Raw genomic sequence first — 26,650 nt, 5'->3', positions numbered from 1 at the left:
TCTGAGATAATTAAAAAGTCTTTGGTCACTTTAGTCCTCAGAACAAGAGAGTATTCAAAAACTAATTTGACATAATTAAATCTATTTTTTAAAAAATCAAATTGGATCTTTATTTTATAGTTCCCAGCAGATGAATTTTATATAGATTGAATATTTTTTAAAAATTTAAAAACCAGAATAAAGCATTGGCAGATAGTAAACTAATTAGGGACAGATGAGGACTGCAAGCATAAAAGCAAGAGGAGAGATCATTGAAAGAGAAGGTTATATCTAGCAACTGAAAAATGTAAGCCATTTGTCACCAACACCAAAAACAAAATGTAAATGTGTATGACAAACTGGAAAACCTATTTGCAAACAAACAGAATGAAGGATGAATACCCCTAAATTTAAAAAAGGAAAAAATTCTAATTAAACAAACAGTAACATTGGTATAAAAACATGAAAAGACACACATAAATCGCCACGATTGAAATGAATGATGCTTAAGGCTGATGAAGGTAGGGTGAAATCTTGGCCCATGTCCCCTCTTATGGGAGTCACACAATAACAAATATCATGGGGGGCACTTCACAAGAAATATCCCACAAGCTTTAAAATGTGCACTTTTTGACTACAAAAATTTTATTTCTAAGAATCTAAAAAGATACATGATTCCAAATTTATATTTAAACATGGCTACTGCTCATAACATGATTTAGGATGATGACCCACTGGAAATAGCCCCTACAGGCATAGTGATAGGGTCTCTTCAATGAATGATTTATGCCTAATCTATGATGGGTAGTATTTAGCCATTTAAAAAAAATCCTCTTTTAAAATAGCATTCCATGGCAGGAATGATATAAGTTTAAGTGGGATGATATAATGATTAAGTGGAATGATATAAGATTAAGTGGAAAAGAGCAGGATACAAATTTCTGCACAATGTATGACACCAATTTTACAACATACATGTGTGTTTGTGAGTTTGTGGGCATCTTCATAGAAAGATTCTAGAAGAAAATACACATAATGTACACAATGTCTATGTATATTTTAAATGAGGAAAAAGATATGCAGTTATCAAGAATTAATCTTTTTCCTCCTTATCTTTCTAATTTTATGATTTTGTAATCTGATGAAAACATTATAATTGGCACATCAAGCACAACCATAGTTTTATTTTTGGCATTTATGATTTTCCCTTTGAATCCTATCAAAGGAAGGAATACAGGACTTTAAGATGGCAACTTGCCAACATCACATATTGGGATTTTAATGAATTCCCTCCTTCTGAGGCCTAATTTAAGCCCAATTTAAAGTAAATAAAACAAACATAACTCCATAAAGGGGTATGAGCACTTCTTTCTTGTATAGGCTTTGAATTTGAATCTCTTTATAAAATGAAAAATAGAGCAAAAAAATAGCTTAATAAGCTAGACTGCTCCTCTGTTCAGACTTTTTCTCATTATAGGTTTAATAACATAGATTGCCATTAGAAAATTTAGGTTTATACAGTGTGTCAGTGATTCCATTTTCTACTGCTTGAATGTTGACCAGTAAATATTCTAGATGCAGGAATCAGCATGTTTGGGAGATAATCTGTGTTTCATTAGTGACCTCCACCCTTTTCACCTCACATCTTTCTTCCCTATCAAATACACATGCACACCTCCCAAACATTACACCCTAACTTATGTTGTGAACCTACCCACCACCAGCGAGCAGTCTAGACTTCACATTCAGCCTGCCTCTTAATGATGTCCTAAATCCCACGGAATCTGAAAGACCTTATGACTGACACCAATGAGAATCCTGTTGGAAGAGAGGAATGGTGGGATGGACAGCGATGTTCTCAGCAAGCCAAAGCTGTCTTTTAGCCCATGATATGACCTGCAGGACAACACTAATGTAATGTGCTTCATCTGTCTTAGTCCATTTGAGCTGCTATAAAGAAATACCATAAGCTAGGTGGCTTATAAACTATAAACATTTATTTCTCTCAGTTCTGGAGGCTAGGAAGTCCATGATCATGGCAATAGCTGATCCAGTGTCTGTTGAGGACTTGCTGTCTTCACAGGGTGAAAGTGATGAGAGAGTTCTCTGGGGTCTAAGAGTACTAATCCCATTCATTCATGAGGATTCCACTCTCATGACCTAAGCACCTCCCAAAGGCCTGCTCCTAAGTACCATTAAATTGGAGGGGGTAGGATTTTGGTGTAGGGCTTGGGAGTGGGGGATGCAAATATTCAGTCTGTAGCACTGTCCAAAGCATCAGCAGGAGATGTGAAAGAGTGTAGAATAGCTGATCATGGATCCCAGGCTGCTCACTTTTTACTAGGAACAATGAACTACTGATTAAAAACAACTGACCCTGGTTAGCAAGATGTGTGCTCGCCATATTTGTTTCACTGAGCCTTCACCTCACTTTGCGAGGTAAGTGGTTTTTTTTGTCTCAAATGCACAGATGAGCAAAGCGAGGCTCAGAGAAGCTTAAACTCTCAGCTCAGCTTGTTTGTTTGGGTCTTTTACTCCCCAGCTCAGATCTTTCTTCCACACCATTGCTCCTCTGTCAGTTAAGAGGACAGCACTAGGGATCCCTGGGTAGCTCAGCAGTTGAGTGTTTGCCTTTGGCTCAGGGCATGATCCTGGAGTCCCAGGATCGAGTTCCACATCAGGCTCCCTGCATGGACCCTGCTTCTCCCTCTGCCTGTGTCTCTGCCTCTCTCTCTGTGTCTCTCATGAATAAATAAATAAAATCTTAAATATAAAAAAAAAGAGGACAGCACTAGATGTGCCTCAGTTGGGTCTGGACATGAGGTGGCAGCTGTGCCATGCCCCACGCAACACTGAGTGTTTCTCACCTGCTAAATGCTATGAAGGATGAGGACATACCAGGAGAGTTGCCTGGGTTTCTAGAGGCAGACTACACTGGCTTCTAGACCCAGCACAGTTTAGAATTTCGGCCAAGTTGGCCTCAAAGAGTCTCAGTTTCTTTATCTATCAAGAGGGCATACTGATGGGGCTGTGGAGAGGATTAAAACAGATAGTGTTAATAAAGCATCTAGCACACAGCCTGGTACTTTGAGACTTAAAAATGGTAGATATTATCAATATTTTATTATTATTATTACTATCATCACTATTTCACTGTTTTTGAAGTTACAAAAGAATTGCATGCTCATTTTAAACAAAGTCAATAACACAGAAATACAGAGTGAAAAGCAAAAGTTACCCTCATATTGTTCCCCAATTCCACTGCAAAGCTGATCAGTGTTCAGTTTGTGGGTATCCTTCTACATCTTGTTCCATTCATAAACAAACTACATATATGTATCTGCATGCAGCAGAGGGGAGATGTGGTATAAATGTGACAGGATGCTAAATGGGGTATTTCTTATTATTTTGGATTTTCAGCTAATGCAGCAAAGATGAAGACAATAGGTATATATGACCCATATTCTAAAGAGAAAGCACAATACCCACCCACAGAGAATTTACTGAAACAAAGCAAAGTGAGATCAGTGACATCACCATTAAGCTTGTGTAAAGTAGCTAGAAATTAACTTGAAAGTAATTTATAGGAGTAGAGAGAGAGGTCTTTGGCTTTTCTTTTTTATTTCAGGCCCAGTAAGGTGGCCCCCTACATGAATGAATGGCTCATGAGGGTGAGAAAGGAAATAGGCCTGACTCCCAGGTTGAATGCCTGTGGAGCTGGATACTGGGTGGGGGCACTGACATGAAGCAAGGCTAGAGGGTTCTGAGGAGAACCTGCAGTGCATCTGTAGAAGTTTGGGGTGTGTATGCACACAGTGACTGGTGACTACTTTCCTTCAGGAAGGAGCCTGAGGGCAGGAGTCTGTCTGAGGCTGCCTGGGATGGCACAGCCTGGAGAGGGTCAGCAGTCTGGTGAGTTGTACATGGTGGGGAAAGAAAGTGTGAGCTTTGCAAATGGAGAATCACTAGACTGGAGCCCTCTCCAAAGGGTGGCCTGTTAGGGTGCAGGGACCCCAGAAGTAAGAGGTTGTGGGGTAAGAGGTTAAAGGGGGACAGGTAGAGAGTGACTCCCTTGGGTTATGTTGAAGGTTCCCATCAGTGTTTCCGAAGAACTCCCAGATACACCTCCATACGAAACCTACATGAGAGAGTCTTCCTGGACAGAGATCATTGACATAGGATTATCATAGCAGTGGCCACATAAGACATTTGGCTCTTTCCTTGAAAATTGCCTTTACCATGACTTGACCCTGTTGGAGACATCAGTAAGGGTGGGGGAAAGGAAGAAAGAGTATAAGAATATACATTCCCCCCTCCTTTACTGCCCCGTTATTGGTCTCCAACCTATGGTTAGGACTGTGTTGGTAAAGTGGAGAAGTTTCTAATTGGATATGACATCGAAGTTTTGATTCAGGATGGCTATATTTTCTATCTTCAAGTGATCAGAAAGGAGGCTACAGAGATGCCTGTTGTAGTTATCATGACTGGGAAGGGGAGATCATGGAAAGAAATGCACAGCTATTTTCTGTTGGTTACTGATTTCAAGTCACATAATAAGCCAGTCACACACATGCACACCAATACACCCACATAACATATACGTAATAATCACAGCAGTAGAGTTTTTTAAAAAGGCATCATATTATACAATTTTTATACCTTGCTTTCCTCACTATTCAATATATAGTCCGTGATAGTAAGTCTAGAACTGCCTTGTACTTTTAAATAGATTTATAGTATGCTATTTAATGTATGCAAAAAAATTTAATTAACCATTCCTTTACATGGGGGACATTTAGATAGTTTCCAATTTTATACTGCTAGAAATAATGCTTCAGTATATTTCCTTTTATTCAAGTGCCAATATTTCTGTAGAGGAGATTCCTAGAAGTGAAATGATATGCATATTTTAAAGTTTGGTAAATACTGCCAAATTGTCTTCCATAAAATTTGCATCAATTTATCTTCCCACCAAGACTACATAAGAGCTCCTATCTCCTCACACCCTTGCCAAGAATGTATATAAATATTTGTTAGTTTGAAATACTAAAAAACTACCTTACTATTATTATTATTTTTAGATATTTTAATGTAGTGAGTTTGGGCATCTTCAAATAGATTTAAAAATTTTTGTTTTTATGTAAATTATCTCTTCACTTTACTTTTCTATAGGATAATTTATCTTTTTATTGAAAATGTTAGAGTTTTTTCTCTGTTTTTCTATCTTTGTATCTCTCTCTATGAACATGTATACACACAGACTGAAGAAATATATATATGACAGATATATATCTCTCTCTGAATCTATGTCTATAAACATAAATGTCTGTCATTTATCTTTCCCAGTTTATTGCTTATCTGTTTACCTCTTAACACTACTAATGGTATCTTTTGCCCTACAAAAGTTTTACTTAATATCGACTATCTTTAATTTGTTTTTACTTTGTGTGTTAACCTAGGAAGGATTTCTTTAATCTACTTCAATATTATGGCTCTTTGAATCTGTAGCTCTTTAATTCATCTGGCATTAATATTATATGAGGTCAAATGCCTCCTTTATATATAATACATAACAAATATATAGTATAGCCAACAATTTTATTTTTTCATTTATATGAATCCATTTGTTTATTCTTATCTCAGTATCATACAGTTTTATTACTAAAGCTTTATAGTATAAAGACAAATTATTCTTAACTGAAAAAAAATGTTTCTTGGCTATTTTCTTGCATTTACTCTTCCAGATAAAGTTTAAGATTTATCCAGTGAAACTCCACCCTTCCATACAAATACTAAAGCAAGATTCTACTTCCTGCAGTGCTACACTAACTTTTTTCAAACAAATCCTTTCATTAGGATGACTAGAAAGCCTGGATAAAATTTTATTTATTTATTTATTTATTTATTTATTTATTTATTTATTTATTTATTTATTTTTCTTTTTAAAAATTCTCTTTGAAAGTATTGGAAAATTACCAAAATTGCAAGATATGTAAATGTAGATATAGATATAAATAGACACATTCTGGAATATTATATGTGTATTTGTATGTTTGTGTGTGTGTGTGTATGTGTGTGTGTGTGTTACCTTTTTGAAGGTATTGAAGAGATACGAAAGCAATAAGTATTTGAGAGGGCAAAAACTCAGAGAAAGGAGAGCCCATAGAGTTGAGTCCAGCTGTGTCAGTTGGTGGCTGAGAGATTGATTACTTTGTTTTGATTCATATGAAGGAGGTGCTGCCAAAAATTGAGTACAGAGTCCATCAAGGAATACTGTTCCTAATACATAGAAAGCCAAGGTTTTCAGTTGGAATCTTTGAAGATCTATATTTTAGGAACAAAGTTAGTCTGAAATAGACTAATCCTAGTTCTCAAAGAGTGAACTCCAGCTATTAGGGATTCAGGTGATTAAGGTGGTCTACATCTATAACTGTTTTAACAAGTAAAATCAAGTCTTTTCTGAGGAAGATAACATCTTTTCAAGCCCTGAATTTTCTCTATAATTTTTCACTCACAATATTTATAATTCAGTTAAAAAAATAATGAGTCAGGCAAAGAGAGAAGAATTCACAAAAGAGAATCAAACAAAATAGAAGAAATAGAAACAGATGCACAGATGATCTAGATGTTGGAGTTTTCAGCTATGAGCTTTAAATTAACTGTGATTAGTATGTTCAAGAAATGGGATGATAAAACAGAGAATTTCAGCTGGAAACTAGAGACTATGAAAAAGCAGCAAATATAAACTGTGGAAATGCACAATATAGTAACTGAAATTAAGAACTAAATAGTTTAGCATCAGATTAGCCACAGCTAAAGAGCAAATTAGTGAAAAGGAAGATAGGCCAGAAGAAAACATCCAGAATGATATAAGGAGAGAATAGAATTAAAAATGGGAACAGGGGGTCCCTGGGTGGCTCAGTGGTTTAGTGCCTGCCTTCGGCCCAGGGTGTGATCCTGGAAACCTGGGATCATGTCCCACATCAGGCTCCCTGCATGGAGCCTGCTTTTCCCTCTGCCTGTGTCTCTGCTTCTCTCTCTCTCTCTCTCTCTGTATCTCTCATGAATAAATAAATAACATCTTTAAAAAAATAAAAAATAAAAATGGGAGCATATAGGGACACGGTATAATGGTCTAACATATATCTAGCTGGAGTCTTAGAAAGAAAGGAAAGAGAATATGGGCAGAAGCATGTTGAAGAGATGTTGACTGAGATTTTCCAAAAATGACCAAAAAAAATCAAATCATATTTTCAAGAAGTGCTATAAACTCTAATCATAATAAGTAGCAGATAAACAAAAAACTCCCCTCACATCTATAGAGAACATAGTAATACTGATAAAAATCAAAGACAAACTATTGAAACCAATCAAAAAAGAAAGAAAATGACTGCTTTCAAAAAAGGCACCACAGAGATTTAGGGCTAGCTTCCTAAGAGAAAAAAATGGAAGAAAAAAAATAATGGAAAAATATCACCTAAATTCTGAAACATATATTATAGCAGCCTTTACTTGAATACCACTAGTGAGTTTGTCAAATAGTCCCATTTGGGAATATATGTGACCAGTAGAAATTTCTTTCTTAGCTTGTGCTAAAATATATCTGCCTATAATTTTTCTGTGTTCTAGTTTTATCCAGAGAATTTCAGAGAATTTGGAATTTCAGAAAATTTGAAGCTAATTTTTCCTCTATTTGGTTGGGAAGGATAATTCTCAACACCTTCTGGAGCTTAAGAAACATTTTCAATCTTACCCAAGGTCTCCTACCATCTATCCTTTCTACAACCACTGAGCATCTCTCATGTACCTGTCAACATTCCTAACTGATGTGACTACGATGATAACCAGGACACACTCACTATTAGGAGTTCATAATTTTGAGGGTGGGAAAGATGGCAAACAGTAACTGCTGTGCTGTGAGATAATTTCAATTACAGGAGTGAGTGCAAGATGCTACACGAGTATACAGTAGGGGCAAGTAACTCAAATAAAGAGGACACAGCTCCTCAAGGAATCGATAGTGGAGATGAGACAGGAGCGAGCTATATAATTTTTCTTTTTGAATGGAAATGCAAACTACGTATTCTAGATGTAGAGAACCATACATGCAAAAGTATAAGAAAGTGGAAAAACATCCCATCTGGTCTGTCTTATTCTCAACTACAGCAGACAAGCTCCTTCATGAAGTCAGCAAATAAAATTTCCAGCAGCTCCAGAACTACTTTGTTCTAGATTAGCAAACTCAGTGGAAAGAAGGTTCTTCCTATGGTCCATTTACCACTTTCCAGAGATGAATGCTTCTTGACCTTCCTTGGCTATTATGCCCACCCTCTGGACCATTCAGATTTGGAGGAGGAAAATAGTACCAGGATTAGACTTTGAAGCATGATTAGAAAAGAATCGATTGTTTCCAGCTCCATTGGAATTATCCATTCAGGAGATGGGTAGAATCCCCAGGGATAAGATGTTGGTCAGAAATAACCAATGCTTATTACATTCTCTCAGCCTGAACAGCAGAGGTTATCCACAACCCTATACTCAAGAGGTGTGTGTGTGTGTGTGTTTGTGTGTGTGTTTGTGTGTGTTGCTATGGAAAGAGCATGGAATTTGGAGTCTGAACTCTTGGCCAGGTTCACTACCTTTGTTAAGTAAGCTAAACAAGTCACTCTTTAAATTTCAACTTCAGTGTTTATAAAAATATACAATGTACATTACAAAAATGTACAACATCAGACTGGTTATATTCCCAAAAAATTTAAATGAAATCATCCATGCAAAAGCACCTACCACAAGTCCTGATATGCAGTATCTATTTAGATTTCCTTTGCTTTTTCCTTGGGCTTTCCGGTATCTAAGAGATCAGGGCCAGAGGTGAGAATTGTATAAAAATGGATCATATATTCCCAAGAACTGAAGAACCACAACAGCAGAATGTGGAAAGGGCTGTTTTGTGGAAGAGAAAAGCAAGATTTGGGTCATGGTGGAGAAGAGGATTTGTGTCTGGAGCACAGAATCGTCTTAGCTTTTGAGTTGACTCTGTCATCATTTGTTTGTTTTGTTTTGTTTTGTTTTTCTCTGTCATCATTTATGTGTATGTCTAACCACATCTATGTGTCTTACTTATATTAGATACGTTAAAGATAAATGATTGCCACTGGTTCAAAATGACACTGAAGAATGAAGGCCAAGAGAAAAAGAGCAACATCTTGCTTCAACAAAGTATGTGTCGTTCCCCCTTCATGTGAAATATTTACCATTTGTGCTAATTATCCTGCGGCATAACAAGGACTCTGAATATGATGACATATTAGGTTTGTAGCAAGTTCTGTTTGGTGACAGCAGTCAAGAGCGTCTATGCATACCCAGCCTTGCTGTGTTGCTGCTCTTGCAGCATGGCTATGCACTCAAAAGTTTAAAAGAGAAAAACTGCCGATGGAGCAAATACAGACAGAGTAGATCTCCTAGTGAGGCTTATCTTGGTCCTCCTTGTCTCTGCTGTGAATATTTTCTTCACTGTGACCTTAGCAGTTACATCCTGACTGGCCTTCTTCTTGCCTGGAATATGTTCAAATTTCTTAGGCATGCTGAGAACAGAATTGGAAGTTGATGGTAATGAGAAATACTGTAATTACAAGGCATCTTAATATTGAAAAAGAAAATGGATCTTTAAATTTATTTTCATTAATAACACAAGATGCTGGAACGTAGCTCTTCTCTCCTCTCTCCGCTTTCTCTCCCTTTCCTCCTCTCTCTCTTCTTTCCTTCTCTTTCTTAATTTTGATCTTTATTGTTTGAATAAAACATAATAATAATAAAAAAATCATACTTTTAAAATTTATTATTCAGATAAAACAGTGCCATCATTATGTAAAAATATAATAAAGCAGAGCTGCCTTAAAAATTGCTCTTGTAATTACTGCTTTAAACACCCGTGTGACTGGAGGGAAGCTTATTTCTGCAGCCACAGCTTATACGCTGCCATGGTAACATCTGGGCTGCAAGTGAACAGTGAAGCTTGTCATAAAAATCAACTTTGGCATGGGGAAATGACAGTGAATGGAACAATTTTAACTATAGGGGTACTTCCATTAGACAAAGTATATATACAACTGTCTCCAGAGAGAAAAAAATATCGGAGAGTCTGCTTCCTGGGACCATCCCTAATAAGATAGAGAGCAGCAGACTCTCCATTGAGTTAGAGGCACAGAGCGTGGCCTCTGTTGACTTAGCCTTTTCCATTGTCTTTTTAAAAATGGTTTTGTTTTTGTTTTTAATGTATGCATTATGTTTGTTAATTGTTAAAAGTGTATGCTGAAACTGCTCCTAGAAAATGGATTTTCTCCGGCAAGTTAATTTAGCTGTACATTCTATCAAATTTGAAATCAAACTATATTTCTCCTTCAGGGTAGATTCCTCTGAAAATCATCTCCAGACTTTGGCAGGAGTAACTTGACTGCAAGACAGAAAGAATAATGAGGCTGGGAGGAGGGCAGGGGGAGGAGAGACCAGTAAATTAAGTACCTTTCGACCTGAGTTTGAGCCCTAGTTCTAACCCTTATTAATTTGTGATCTTGGGAAACTAAGAAGGTACAGAAGCTCTATGTTTAGTTTTTCTCCTCTAATATAGAGAAGATGATAATGGTTAAGTATAAGGAAATACTTTGTGAGCTACAAAGTGCTATACAAATGGCAGTTATTATTATGGAAGTTAAGTCCCTTTGAAAGTTTTCCTCTATAGAAAAAAAAGAAAAAAAGCCCTAATTTAGAAAGACCTCCTAAGATAGTTTCATTAGCCATGACTGAAAAAAGAAAAATATCCTTTTCTTTGTAAAGGATCATTTGGTCACATTGCTAATACATTAATTCACATTCATTCATTCATGAATTCAGACATTCACTCATTCATTTTAAAAGATTCCTGACATTTATTGAGATGCTGTTAAGTAAAAGGCACTGTGCTAGGCAGTGGAGATATGATGAACAAGAATAACTTAAGCTCTGGCTTTTATGATCATCCTTCTAGTTGGAGATAAAGGCAAAAATAAGTACAGGAATAAAAAAATAAATTACAACCTATCATAAATGCTACAAAGAAACCAAGAAGGGAATTAGATTTTACAATAGGAGGATGATGGGGGCTAAATAGATAAATAGATAAATAGATAAAATAAGTACAGGAATAAAAAAATAAATTAACAACCTATCATAAATGCTACAAAGAAACCAAGAAGGGAATTAGATTTTACAATAGGAGGATGATGGGGGCTAAATAGATATGATCAAAGAAGGACTATCACAGGAAGTAAAACTCTAAAAGGCTGAGGTAGGGGAAGTATTCAGGGGAAACAGTATGTGCAAAGGCCCAGCGGTAGGGAAGAAGTTGGCTTACTGAGCAAGAGAGAACTGAAATTAGGCCAGTGTCTGGGTCATGGAAACCAAGACGAAACAGGCTCACAATGAGTGTGGAGACAGCTAAAAGCTAAATTATGCTCTCTACATGAGATTGGAAAACCATCGAATGGGACAGTTTAGTGCCTGCGTTTGGCCCCGGGACATGATCCTGGGGTCCTGGGATCGAGTCCCACATTGGGCTCCCTGCATGGAGCCTGCTTCTCCTTCTGCCTGTGTCTCTGTCTCTCTCTCTCTCTCTGTGTCTCTCATGAATAAATAAATAAAATCTTAAAAAAAAAAAAAAGAAAACCATTGAAAAGGTTTTTAACAATGGAGGACATGAGTAGATTTTGGGCTATTCTACAATTAGTCTTTTTGAGTTGGAATTCATTATTTTGCCAAGTACCTTAGCATACTTGAACGTACAAGTACAAAACAAATTCTGGTTATCACCACTGAGGAAAATCAGAAGATCAGTCTGAATTCATTTTCCTATTATCTTAGACATTTAAGTTGAAAACAGGAGTTGGTTTTATTAGTGGAAGGTAACTCCATCTTCCATCTGTAGCATGATGGCAAACTTATGATTTTGATGGTCTTTAGAACTGAGGAACAGGAAAGAACAGACTGAGGCTTTTCATCAGGAAGGCATGCATATAATGAACTGAAATTCTTTGAACTTAACTGCATCTAGGGAAAAAACACATTGTTAAAGGACTTTGTTAGCTTCCTATAAGTTTTTTTTTTTCCTAAGACATCCGAGAATTCAGAGTATAGTTTTCAGCAAGAATATGAATAGAAGTTTCTGTTCTGTTGTGCTTTCTGTTTTAAAATTTTTGTTCTGGGCAGAATCCTGTCACCGAGCAAGAAATGCTAATTGGACATTTGATTCATCTGGACAGCTGTGAATGGAATTTTTGCTAAGCAGCAGCAGATGTAGACCTAAAACAGAATGGCAAATGGCCATTGGCATAGATGTGATGTTAGCTGCATGTGCCCAATGCTCCAATCCACAAGCATCTCATGGTCTTTTTTTCCTTGAAAGATTTTTATTAAATATTTCTGTAAATTAATCTTAGTGATTGTAAAGGGCCAACCCAATTCATTGGCGTGGAAAGAGAGAATCTGTCACAGCCTTTATTAGTACTCCAAAGACTGAATTGGTGGAGTTAGATGGGAAATACTTGCTTTCCAGTTGAAAATGCAGAACAGATGCTGGCATTATTAACAGAACATTGCCTACTTGCAGTTCATGTCCTGGATGAGCTGTCTGCCACTTGGTCTCCAAGTCATACCTTTTAGTTTACTTAGGAATAAATGCCTTTAGAAGTGAACCATCTCAAAACAGGAATTCAGTACATTCAGAAGATGATACTATTCTTTCTTCCTTTTTTCTTTTTCTTTGGATACTGGTCTTTCTTGTTTGCTTTTAAGTCTGATGAACTGGTGAACCGATTTTATATCAGATGCTGGTTTATTTAAAGTAGGGACAATTAACCAAGGAGTGAACCCTGAAAAATCACTCATGGAATTTATGGTAAAGAACCAAAAACCATGGGTTCTATGTCCAGAGATTTTTATTTCAAAATTCTTCCTTGATAATTTTGATGTGCACTCCTCATTGAGACTCTCATCAAAATAAGAAATAAAAAATAGTTAAGATCTCTATCATTAGTTCACTATCATTAGTTCAACGTAGTATCTATGAACAGTCACACCACACTTGTGCATCATATAGTTCCCATAACTGAAGAACAAGTTGAGAGGAAACCAGAGGGTTTGGCATTCCCAAATCCAGCTAGGCCACAATCCTCCCTACACTGTCCTAGTCTGAATTTCTAAAGGAAATCAGGTCAATTTTTCCAGTGTATGTTCCCTTAGCTTGGTTCCCACTGTGTGAAACTGTGCCCCACTCTCCCTCCCATTCTGTTTAAAGGAGAAGATTTTCATTGGTCACTTTCATTTTGGTGGGAAACCACATTTTCCTATGACCATTGACATCTTTGGAAAGTTCCCATCTGTGAAAAGCTGACAATCTACATGGCAATTTTCTTGTACATTAGACATTGCGCAAAACAGGGTAGTTTTGTTTTGTCTTGAATCATGCCCTTCTCTCCCTACCTGCCAAGAGATTCTGATTTAATTGGTTGGGCCTGAAGTGTTTAACTGTCTTAATGTTTTAATAGCTCTCCAGATGATTTTAATATGAAGCTAGATTTAAGAACCACTGGTTCATGGCATCCTAGTTTGGCATCCACAGGTCTAAGGGTCTCCCTTATTATATTAAGAACTATCAATAAGGAAAATCATTGGCTGGATTTATTACAAACATTCTGGGATGTATGTACATTCTTCACTATAACTGTATTATTACTTAGCTATTTATGTACCAACTGCAGATCCACTGGCTTGTCCAACACTTACAGAATGGGACATGTTGTAGGGAGTGGCACATGGTAGGCAGGCGTTGGTCATGGAGGGCCTTGTTTGCCATCCTTAGGGGTATGCATTTTAATCTATAGGCAATGGATAATCATTGAAGGGGAGAAAGAAGCAGACTAATCATGTGTCATCTTATAAAATGCAAGTCATCATGACTGACCATCCATCCATAGATACAAATCACATCATCCCTGAGCCAATCCATACCGGGGATTCAGGTAAGAGATAATCTACTTAGGAAAATACAAACCATTCATTTATCCATTTATTCACTGAGAAAACATTTATTAAACACCTACTATATGCCAAGTACTAGGGATACAGAAGAATTTCTCAACCTTGGTACCATTGACATTCTGAACATATAGGATATTGAGGGCAGGGAGGGGGCAGCTGTCTTGTGCACTGTAGGATGTTTGACATCATCCTTGTCCTCTACACACCAGATGCCAAGAGCACCCTCCACCTTCCACCATATTTACTCCAAACTGTGATAATTGAAATCACCACTGGATGAGAATCACGGGCATACAGAGATGAATAAAGCATACTCCCTGTCCTTAAGGAGTTTATAGTATAATCTGGCAAAGAAAAGATGGGCATTAAAAAAGCATAATTAAAGGGTAAAAGTATCATAGAAACTGTTAAGAGAGCCTATATAGAAGAGAAACAACATCTGCATTCAGGGTAAGCAAAGAAGCCTTCATGGAGGTTAAGAGGCTTTTGAACTGGGCTTTAAAGATTTTTCTGGATGCACAAAGGTAAACTGGAAAAGCTGAGACTCAGAATAGCCCCTCAGCTCCACAGTCTCATCTAAGGCACCATATGAGTATTAGTTGATTTTGATCCTACTAATTGGACCAGGGTGGGCACCTAATCAATGACTGGTGAACAGTAAGGTGGCTTGTCAGAAGTGCTCTAATTGTGTGATGTCCACCATATTTTAACCTTTCTCATCCATTTTCCCTCTCCACGTTGATTTTAAGGTGATATGCACAAGTATGACTACTTAATGGTCAGGTCTCATTTTGATTGGTTGACACTTGGGCTCTATGGGTCATTACATACTGTGAATATACCACCAATCTCTCCATCCAAGGACATCACTCAGATTGTATTCTATGGGAATGGTGCCCCTAGAGTTGTGAAAGTCACCCTGCTTATCTACTCCTCTCTCCCAGCAATGTGTGAGGTGGATTAGAAGAGTGAAATCCTAACATTTCTCTTCTAGACAAGATTCATGTATAGCCAAGTCTCTTGCCTCTCATTCTCTTGACCTCCAACCTGCCTGAACTTGTAATAGATGTTTGTGTCCTCTATCTGCACCTGTGAGTTAGTTCAGAGAGGGTAGTAGGAGACCCTACAGCATTTTCTAATCTAGCCATTAGCAGATTGGGTCTATGAATAAGGGGATATTTCAATCTCTGCTTCTCCTTGTATATATTTTTGAGCAGGAGGGGCAAGTAATTAGATGCTTTGCAATGTACTCATGTTTATTTTTTTTTATTTTAAAGATTTTATTTATTGATTGATGAGAGACACAGAGAGAGAAAGAGGCAGAGACACAGGCAGAGGGAGAAGCAGGCTCCATGCAGGGAGCCCGACGTGGGATCACAACCCTGGCTGAAGGTGGCGCTAAACCGCTGAGCCACCGGGGCTGCCCTGTACTCATGTTTAGATTGCGTTTCCATGGAACCATGCAGGAGCTTTAGAGTCAGCAATGTGGGAAAAAGGACAGGTCATGTACAAAGAGCTCCAGATTCCTGTCACTCTGTTCCCTTGACCTGGTATAGTTCAGCTATATCTATCAATCTATCTATCTATCTATCTAGCTATCTAGCTATCTAGCTATCTAGCTATCTAGCTATCATCTATTTATCTATCCATCATTTATCTCCTGGGTAAGATATAACTTGGAATAAGTCAAATAAGAATTTCTATTGTTTAAAAAAGTTTCAAAAGTGCTGTTACAATAGTTTTACTGTACTGCCTCAACTTCTGATTTTGTCATCAAGACTAATCTTGTAAGAGCCAGCCTGCCTGGGCTCATATCCTGGCTCTATCACTTCTTGGTGATGTACTTTGGGGCAAGGTATAACTCTTTATGCCTCATCCTTCATCTCTAGAGTGGGGACCATAGTGTCAGCCTCATGGGATTGTTTTTAGGGTTCAATGCAGGTATATATGTAGGTGTTCAGGAGAGTGCCTGGCACATTAGGAGCATCATGCCAGAGGAAGGCCTGACACAGCACCATCCCCCTTTTCTCTCAGATTCCTCCTCTGTTGGCTGCTTGTGCCTGGATTTCTTTAATTGGGACAACTAAAAAACACCTTTCAATTGTCAATGCTTTTCTTCCTGAGAGTAGTGATGCCTTAGTCTTTGCCTGTCATACAAATCTGCAGTAGGGATTAATTAGGCCCTTTCCTGCGATCAAATCTTGGTGCAGGTGAAGAGGGGTCAGGGAGGAGGCTCAGAAAGAAGAGATGGGTGGTTCCAAAGATAAATATCTATTTCTCCCATTTTTTCAAATGACAATTTCAAGTCTCCAGCTTAGAAACTTGTTCTTTTCTCTCCATTCTTTCAGACATTCATATCACCAAATTGCAGATGGCTTAAGAATGACTCTCGGAGCCACTTCTTCCTTCCTGTTTGTCTTTTACTAGCTGAGTGCAGGCCCTCATCACCACCTTTTTGGACTGAGGTCCTCACCAGGTTCCTCACTGGGTTTCTTAAATTAGGGCTTGTCATTCTCCAAATCATGACAGATACTGCTGACAGATTCTGTGGCCGGTTGTTCTCTCATACTGTGCTCAAGAATCAGACAACCCACACTTTTTTGCCTGGCTTAAAGTCTTCACAGTTGGGCTCATTTATTCAACATTATTTCTGATTCCTGTACACATGATCCCTTCATCTACTCTGGTCGCCTCACTTCTCTCTCCTTTACTCATCCCTACATGCTAGGTCCCTGATTCCTCACATTCCTCATAGAGTGGATGTCTTCTAAGCTTACTCCCTGATCAACAATCTAGAATTCATGTTGGCCTTTCATACTGGAATGCCTTTCTCAAAACATATCCTGCTTATCTTTGAATACCCATCACAAAACACCAGTCCTCTATGTAGCTTTCATGAGTGCTCCAGGATAAATTCACATTCTCTTTTCTGAAGTTTGTTGGCACTCAAATTTTTCTTAGGTCTCTTGTGCATTTGTGTAGTGCTTAAGTACATGGTATTTGCAGTCAGACAGATGTGATTTCACATTTGAAATCTGGGTCTACCAATTAGTATCTGAGTAAATTAACTTCTCTTGATGTCAGTTCCCTTGTTAGAGGGGCTGTTTTGGTACAGTGCCAAAGATATAGAACCAGGGGTCACACTGGTTTGGGTTTGGATCCTGGCTTCACCACACACAAGGATGGGGCACTGGAAAGTTAGTTAACCCCTCTAAGCCTGAGTATCTTCATCTGCAAAACAGTAGAAACTTCAGAGAATGACTGTGAGGATTAAATGAAGTAATCCAAATAAAGTGTTTAGCAAATTCCTAGAAATTCTTATTAAAATGGAGGCTAATCACTCTTGGGAAGAGTGATTTTTCCCCTCTTCAGGTATTTATTTCCATGCAGAAGGCACTCAATTGGGAGTAAGAAACCTACTTTCCTCCCTTGTGCTTGTTGCACCTTGGAGGGGATGGGTGGAGTAAAGGAGTTATCTGACTTGATTAACACATTTATGAAGAATGAGTAGATTATGCTTGGCTCAGCAGCTCCTTTGCTTCCTATTGAGAGTGGATTGTCATGGGAGGTTGTTTTTTTTTTTTTTTTTTTTTTTTTTTTTTTTTCCCAAACCATTTTATATCTCATTTCTAGGCAGGCCATCCTGAAGCATGTACCTCCTGGGCACTTTGGGGCAGTTAGTGAGTATGTATTGATTGAATTATGAAGATGAATTGTCATTGCCTATTATATAGCAAGGCAGCATGTTGAGTGGGCCTTTGCTCAGAAGGCAAGACACAATACAACCCATTACTGTTAACTCAAGGATGTGGTTTGATGGTCCAGCACAAGAGAGAGGATAATAGAGTCAGAGAGTCGAGAGTGCATTAGACCTAGAAAGAGACAGAAGAGACCTAGACAAGAATAAGGACTAGGGTAATCAACTATAGTCTTCCATGGCCCCAGAAAGGTCAAAGGAGAATAGGTATTATTTAGATAAAAATTGTTATTTTGAGAAAAATGGATGATCCACTGTCATAATCCTTCAAGATAATTTCTTCTGAAATATATAGACCATGACTCTCTTTCATGATGAAGAGTGCCCTTTCCCCAGTAGCATCAGCATCATGGAGCCTGTTGGAAGTACAGTAACTGCAGGCCTCACCACAGACTTAGGAATCCTGCTCTGCATTTTGACTCCCAGGTGGCTTACATGCAAATTAGAGTTTGAAAAGCACTAGCCTGGGGTATTCAGAGATCATTAGAGGGAAAACTTGGGTTCCAATATTCCCTTCACCACTCTCCAGCATGTGACACTAGAAATGGCTTATTCTTCCTGAGTCTCAGCTTCCTTAACTATAGAATGGGAAGGACACTCATTGTTTTTAGGACTTCTTGGACATAGCAAATGATTTGAATGTGCAGGTAGTTTGAAAACAGGAAAGGGCCCTAGAAATGGAAGCTCTCCAGTCACTTCCTATATGAGGTTGCAGAGGGGACAATGATCTTCCCTCCGCTATCACTTGTGAATTTAACTTTAATGCTAAACTGTATTCTTTCTTTCTAGCTCTGAGTAAACTCTACCGTGTGTGAAGATGTGAACAAGTCAGCAGATGATACATTTATTTTTGAACACGTTAATTTCTTTATCAGCTCTATTTATTTTCTGAGGGCATCACTGTATTACATTAATGCTTCAAGTTGTTAACAATACCAGCTGGCACTGCAGGCATCACTTATATTCACAGTGTAAAAGCCCAGGGGGTAGCATGGAAATTGTCATCCAAACCCCAATGCTGGATTCCCTCCTTGGCATGCTTTTCATCTCCCCTTGGGAGAGCAGATCCACCATTCCCTCCCCTGTTTTTAAAGCTTTTTATTTATGATAGGATTTGGCTTCTCTTCAGTTTATTTTATTCTTCTCTAGTGGATTTTGAGGCCTTGGAGGAGCAGAGACCTTTAGAGTTTCTTATCTGTTTCCTCAAGGTTTAGCACATAGTAGGAATGCAAGAAATATCCGCATAATTTGAGTGGTAAAAAACACAAAATCTATCATTTTATCCTTATTCATTCATTTGTTCTCAGCATCAGTGGAACTTTCTGATAAGCAATCTTTGACAGTATAGACGAGATCTTGTGCTCCCATGTGCTTTCATAGCACACTTCAAAATGCTCATCACTTATATATGCATCTTCAATGAATGTCTTTTCTGACACCTTGTGAACTTATTGCTAGCAGGGATTGTCTCTTATTTCTCCCCATGTCCTGAGGGCCCAGAACAAGATCTCTCATATAGTAGGTGTTCAGTAAATATCTGTAGAATTAAAATGAGTGATTTGACACAAATTCTACTTTCTGAAGATTTCTACTGTGATATTGTGATTTATAAGAAATATATATTTGGTCATTCAGATTCTCTTTTCTTGGCTGTTGTAATCTAGTAAGTAAAATGTTTCTCTGAGTTCTCTGAGTTGTTCTCACAGAACTTTAATCCAACCTAAGGAGGGGTCTTGAGAACATTTGATTTACAGCTAGTTGATCAGAAGCAGATAATGACCTGAGTTGGTGACTGACATCTGAAGGCTGAGGGAGTGTGAGAGTCAGTTTCATGGGACTGAGCCCTCAACCTGTGGAATCCAGTGCTACTTCTGCATAGGGAGTGTTAGAATTCAGTTGAATTATAAAACACCCAATTGGCATCCAGAGAACTTGGTGCTGTCTGGGAAAGCTTGTCCCACTTTCCACATTGGAATTGGGTCCAGAGCCCTAATTTACCTACCTTTGTGGCTTCTTTCCACGAACAATTTATTTCAACAGTAAACCTTTCCCGGTTGGAAATCTGGCCAATTTCTTTCTAGTTTAAGAAGTTTCCCTATCAGTTTCCCCCTCTACTGGCCTACTGCCTGGAGAGAAGGAAAGTAACATTTATTGCCTACTTTCAAAATATGTGACAAGTGTTACTATCTCTACCTTTCTAGTGATAAAGAATGATGCCCAGAGGGTAACTAGCATGACCAAGGTCACAGAGTTACTCAAAGGCAGGATTTCAACCCACATCTAACTGTATTTATAGTCACTCCTTTCACAGAATCACATCTCCCTTTGTAGGGGATAGAGGATTCTTTCATATTTTCTCTCTGGCATCTGTTCTTCAAGGCAGGAACTTGGTCTCTGAATAGGGCCACAGAACTATCTGGTCAGAGTTTGAGAAGAGTGATATTCTTAATTTAATTCCTTGTATAGATTTATTTTAACACGAGTCATTCAGAACTCAAACTTCACTCTTCCACACCATGCCACTTCTTTCCAGGTTGGGCATGTAACTTGACTGTGGCTCATTCCATCTTTCTCAGATCTAGGGCACTAGATGGGCACTAGATCAGGGCACTGATGGCTATTCTTGTAGATGCTTGCTGATTGATCCTTTCATTGGTGGTATGAACTGGGTTAAGACTCAACGTAAGCTCTGATACAAACGTGTTTGGATTGTCAAGAAATATATATGTCCCCCTCTCCCAGCTCAGAGTCTGTTCAAGTCACATATTTCATAAAGTCTAAAGAAAAAAATGGTCATCAGTATAATTATTGTTTGGCTACAGACCCATCAATAACCATTATTTAAAAATATATATTCTCATAACTTATACCTCATTTAATCTACTACTTACAGCTGTAATTGATTTTTTGAAGCATCCTTTCAACATCTGTTCACCAAATATGTATTCAATGCCTACCTTGCACCAGGCATTTTATGAGATATTGAGAATGGCAGGAGAGAAATCATGGGTCCTGGCCTCAAGTATAATTCATTCCTACAAAAAGTACTCACATCTGCCTGATGGACTCAAGGGAGGTTTTCCAAAGGAGGAGGCTTTGATGGAGACTGGATAGAGGGAATGAACATGTCTGGAAGCAGTCAGGTGGTAACTGAGAAAAAGATGTTGTATGGTTAGGTCATAGCACATAACAACAAGTTCTATAGTCCAATAAATTCTGCCCATGAGCTATTATTATTTAATGGCTGTAAGAAAAAAAAAAAGGTTGTTTTTTTTTTAAAGAAGAGAAAAGGAGCATCTGAAAACATTCAAGATCACAGTTGTGCTCTGAGCACATTCTAATAGGTTTTTCCTGTCCTTATGTAGCCATTTGATAGAAAAGAACTCTGCATTTCAATTGCCAGAAAAGAGCCATCAGGCTGAGCAGAGAGAAGCCCTTCATAAGGTCCTTTAAAATCCAGTGTGGCTGCAGTGCTCTTGATGGAGACAAATGGGACAATCTGGTCACTGACAATGGAGTGGCAACTGTGATAAAAGGCCCTTCTGTTAATGGTAGTGTCCTCTCCAACCAAGCCACAGGGTGCTCTAGAAAAATGCATGTGCTTTCCGGCCCCACGCATTTTTTTTTTTTTTTCTCTTGAAGAGAAGCAATTTCATCATACAGCTGAAGGGACTTGGGTCAAAGTTACACTGGGGCTCTGGTTAGACTTGATGAGTAGTGGGGTAGCTTATTTTATTTTATTTTTTTTTTTTTTTTTTTTTTTTTTTTTTTTTGGATTTAAGCACAGAATTTATTAGGGACCTATGTAAGCCCAAATAATCACTCAGCAGGTAGCTTATTTTAAATGGTGGCTCACCATATGACTCATTCATCATTGTCTCATAACCCAGAAAGCATCTAGTCTAAACTCCTTTTAGAAAAATGCAGCCCAGAATGGTCCAGCAATTTGCCCAAAGTCACATAGATGATTAACACCAGGTCTCTAATAATCCCGTGCTGACCCTTATAATAAGTACTGATCTGCCCTATTCAACATAAGTTATTTCATTAATAACCATTTACTGAATGCTTCTGGGGTGCTAAACACCTCCTCATCAAGCAGTGGATTATTCTCAATGGCAAGGCAGCATCCAGTTATGAATCAATGTTCACTGCTTTTAGGTCTTGATCTAGCTGCATTATGATCATTTATCTCTCTAAAGCCTCAATTTTCCCATCTGTAAAATGGAGGAGATATAGTCCCTGCTGCAAGGACATCATTAAGATTAAATGAGATAATGCATGTAGAGATCAGCATGGTGTCTAGAGTAACTGTGATGTGATCATTCTGGGCTCTTCAGCCAGAGCAAAGATCTTTAATTATTATGTCTGCCTGTCCTAAAGGTGGTTATGAAAGTTTTATTTCCTCTGTGTTGCTTTCATTCTAAGCCCCTCTAAATCCCTGATTGACAACTCTGGAGGGCTGAAGCTTATCTCCTTTGCAGCCATCCCTTTCTCTAGATGGCTCCTTCCTCCCACCTCTGGATTCTTGGCAGCCTTCCCTGGAAGAAATTCAGATGTGTCCTCTCAATACACACCCTCATACCCTTGGGAGGAAGCTTTGTCAATGACATGTCCTCATCTCCCAAAGCCATTCTGAGAGGAACAGAGGCCAGCCCCCAGATGGCATATCATCTGTCTCTGAGCCCAGCCAGGTTTGGGTTGGCTCACAAGATCTGGGACTTGTCTTAGTCTCTGACATTCTACTAAAGGGTTCCACAGAGCCTTGGAGTTTAAAAAAATCAACAATAACATAATAAGTAGTGCTGCACATTAGCCCTTTTGGCAAGAATCAAGGGAAGAGCACACTTCAGCACATACTTGGCTGTGCACATTCTTAACAGCATAATTGAGTTTTCTTGGTTCCTTCTGAAGCTTGATCACCTCTAATGTAACACGTCATCTTCTCGGCAAGGTTTTTGCACACGCATGAACACCCTGCTTCTCTGGTCTCCTTTTGCAAATCATCCTTCTGTGAGTGAGTATGCAACCTACTTTTGTGCACAGCCAGTTGGAGGGAATGCTGGCCATTCCAGTGTGCATTAATGATGGCAATACATTCCCGAGGGAGGCAGAAACTTCAGCAGAGGTCTGGAACAGATTTGCAAAATAACTCTATCTGCATAAAGCAGTTCTTTTCCATTAGTGAATTCCTTAGCCCCAAAGCTTGTGAGGCTCATTTGAATGGTTACCTTTTGTGGTTTCTTTGTCTCTTTTATTTTTTTCTTTGTCTCTTTTAATTTGAGGAATGAGCTTTTAATTTTGGATCTCTTAAGGAAATTTTGGAGCATCTTGTCTTGTTCTTTTTGTCATCTTGGAAAATGAGGATGTAGCTTTGAAGTGGAGCAAGAGGAATGAGTGGAGAAAAAAAGACCTTTTTTTTTGGTTGGTGGGGGGAAGACTTACATCACATCCATCTGCCATTTTAAACTTCGTGACAACAGGTCCTCCGACAGGTTAACTGATTGGTAGAAGATGACAAGGATCTTGTGTAGTTTTCCCCAGATTGGTCTGCCTCCAAAGACCATGCACTACAACACAGATAAAATGATTCTGTCGTTTTATTACCTCTTCTCGAAGTCAGGAGTTCATTTTTTTTATTTTTTTATTTATTTATTTTTTTTTCATTTTTTTATCCTCGTATTAGCCTTCTTCTCATACTTCTTTTTGGGTTCTTTTGATGTAAACATCATGCATCTTTTAGGATCTGAGGCATATGCAATTGCATTGCATATTTTTCCCATTTGAATTCCAGTAACAATATATTTTCCTTATATACTTAGCTTTTTACAACACTAAATGCTTTGATTTACTAAACAAAACCACCCAAGTTTCTTCTAATTTGATTTGTATTCAAAAGATTAATACATGGTGGAGCAATTAGTTCTTAAAATCTCTTTTCCCTGTTGATGGTAGCTTGAAATATAGCTAGAGCTTTTCTTTCCACATACTGTTTTTATCCTGAAAATTCATATTTGTCCTGAAGTACTTGTTTAATTCATATTTTTGGTAATAAATTCATTTATGTTTTAATGGCAGCAATAATTTGAGAGGTGCTTATAAATAATTACTTGGTGCAATAGCAACAGGACCTCTGTTTAATAGAGAATGTGTGCAACGGGGTTGGTCTACATAATCTTGCAGTTTGGGAAGCTTCAAATTATTGTCCATGGCCAGGGCTCAGGACTCATGTGTGGAGACAGCAAAAGACAAAGCAGCCTGGATTTGTTCTGAAGGTGATGGTACATCATAGGATGTTTCACCGCTAAGTGTGATTTTTGCTGTGGATTTTTTGTATGGGTGCCCTTTATAAGATTAAGAAAATTCCTATTTGGGGCTTGCCATGAGATTTTAAAATCACAAAATGGAGATGAACTTCTTTTTCTTAAATGCTTTTTCTCCATTGAGATGAAAATATGATAATTAGCCTGTATTTTGTTAATGTGGTGAGTGAACTGTTCAAGTTTTTGGACATTAAGCCGATCTTGCTTTCTCAGAATAAACCTTTCTTGGTCATAATACATGAAGTCTTTATAAACACCGCTGTATTTGATTTCCTTATATGTTGTTTATGATTTTCTGCATCTTCAGGACTGAGATGATCCTGTCCTGTTCATTTCTTGTAATGCCCATGTCAGATTTTGGCATAACGATTTTGTTGGCTTCATAAAATAAATTTGGGTCTTTTCAATTTCATGCTGTTCTCTGAAACAGTTTGTATATAATTGGCTATGTCTTCTTTAAATGTTTGGTAGGATATACCAGTGAAGCTATTTGGCACTGAGTTTTCTTTGTAGGAAGTTTAAAATTATGGATTAAATTTCTTTGATGTTATAGGATGATTGAGATATCCCATTTTCTCCCATGTTAGTTTTAATAAATTGTATTTTTAATGTTAATTTTTCTATTTTATCAAAGTTTAACATTTAATGACCTAAACTGTTTATAATATTCTCATGTTATCTTTTTACTATCTGTAAGATCTGTAATTATTTTTTTCTTTTTTCTTACCTAACAAAGGTTATTTTTCTTCTGTTTTCTCTTGATCAGTTTTGCTAGATAGTTACTTTTATTACTAGCTAGTCAATTTTATTACTCTTTTCAAAAGATCAACTTTGGTCTTTGCTGATTATTCTAAGTTTGTTCTCTCCATAATTTTTGCTTCTACTATTTTTCTCCTTTATTCCATTTTCTTTGAAACTTGCTCTTCTATTTCTGATTTCTTGAGATGATTGCTTAGCTCATCACTTTCTGTCTTTCTACTTTTATAATACATTTATTAAAAAAATTTTTTAAACTATTTATTTATTCATGAGAGATACAGAAAGAGAGAGGCAGAGACATAAGCAGAGGGAGAAGTAGGCTCCTCACAGGGAGCCCAATGTGGAACTCAATCCCGGATCCCAGGATCAGGACTTGAGCTTAAGGCAGAAGCTCAACTGCTGAGCCACCCAGGTGTCCCAATAGCGCACTCCTTATAGGGATGTGCTAACTGAAGGCAGAGACACAGGCAGAGGGAGAAGCAGGCTCCATGCAGGGAGCCCGACTGGGACTCAGATCCGGGGTCTCCAGGATCATGCTCTGGGCTGAAGGCGGAGCCAAATTGCCGAGCCACCCGGGCTGCCCACTTTTTACATCCTTTTACAATATCTCCATGTTTCAGATGACTCTTGTGAACAGTTGATAGTTGAGCTTTGTTTTATTATAAAACCTGGAAATCTTTGCCTTTAATTGGAACATTTGGTCCATTAACATTAATTTATCACTGTTATCTTCGGTTTGAATCTCTCATTTTATTTATTGCAAGCTTCCTGGTTATGCCAACCAATGTATCTTTCTGTATTCTTTATTTCTTATCTTCTTTTATACTGATTGAATTTTTTCAGTTTCATTTTCCTTTTCTTATAGCTTGTTAAATACTTGTACTAATCTATTGGTGGTATCTTAGTCAATTTCAGCTATTCTAACAAAATACCATAAACTGGGTGGCTTATCAACAGTAGAAATTTATTTCTCACAGATCTGGAGGCTGGAAGATACAGATCATGGTGTCAGCATGGTTGGGTTCTGGTGACAGACCTCTTCTGGGTTGCAGATGGGCCAAATTCTCTCCCATATTCTTATCTGGTGGAAAGAGAGAGAGAGAGAAAACAAGCTCTCTCATGACTCTTAGAAGGGCATTAGTCTCATTCATGGTGGCTCTACTCATGACCTCATTTGATTCCAATTACCTCCCAAAGTCCCTATCTCCTGATACAATCCCACTAGGGAGTAGGGATTCAACATAAGAATTTTGGGTCGACACAAACATTCACCCTGGAGATTGGCTGCCCTAAACATTACAACATGTGCCTATAACCTAACAAAGGTTAGTGTTACTTAATACTTTTTACACTCTTTCTGTACAGTGCAAGGACCTCAGAATATTTGAACTCTACCTTTTAATTCATATACTATTATTGTTGCATATCAATAAAGTTTACAGATATTTTAAATTACCAGACATAATTATTATTGCTTAATGCAGCCAATATCCACTGAATTGTAACCATATATTTACTCTTTTAATTGATCTGTATTCCTCCCTTCATCTCTAAGCTTCCATCTGGGATAATTTTTTTTCTCCTAAAAAACTTCATTTGCTATGGATATGCTGAATTCTATTATTCTCTGAAAAATTTTCATTTCACCTTTATTCTAAAAGGCTATTATTGCTAGGTATTCTAAAGTGGCAAGATATTTGCAGAAATAATTCTATTGTCTTCTGTCTTTCATTATTCCTATTGAGACAGTAATATGTCTCTC

At 37.8% G+C, this 26,650-nt stretch overlaps 1 protein-coding gene across 24 annotated transcripts in view; it reads right to left on the bottom strand.

Annotated features, from left to right (window-relative positions):
- Positions 1-26,650, bottom strand: part of STXBP4 (syntaxin binding protein 4) — a 213,656-nt gene that overhangs the window by 8,133 nt on the left and 178,873 nt on the right. For 22 of the 24 annotated variants that reach the window (XM_038547771.1, XM_038547784.1, XM_038547778.1 and 19 more), the window contains one exon: positions 20,859-20,956. In XM_038547771.1, the coding sequence (XP_038403699.1) occupies positions 20,859-20,956 (98 nt within the window). Of the gene's footprint in view, positions 1-20,858; positions 20,957-25,863; positions 25,970-26,650 lie in introns of those variants that run through there. The other 2 variants (XM_038547769.1, XM_038547772.1) reach the window with 2 other exon arrangements.

This window comes from Canis lupus, chromosome 9, assembly GCF_011100685.1.
Source record: "Canis lupus familiaris isolate Mischka breed German Shepherd chromosome 9, alternate assembly UU_Cfam_GSD_1.0, whole genome shotgun sequence".
Lineage (NCBI taxonomy): Eukaryota > Metazoa > Chordata > Mammalia > Carnivora > Canidae > Canis > Canis lupus.
The sequence above is the reverse complement of the archived record's forward strand: the minus strand, read 5'-3'. Positions and strand labels throughout refer to the sequence as shown.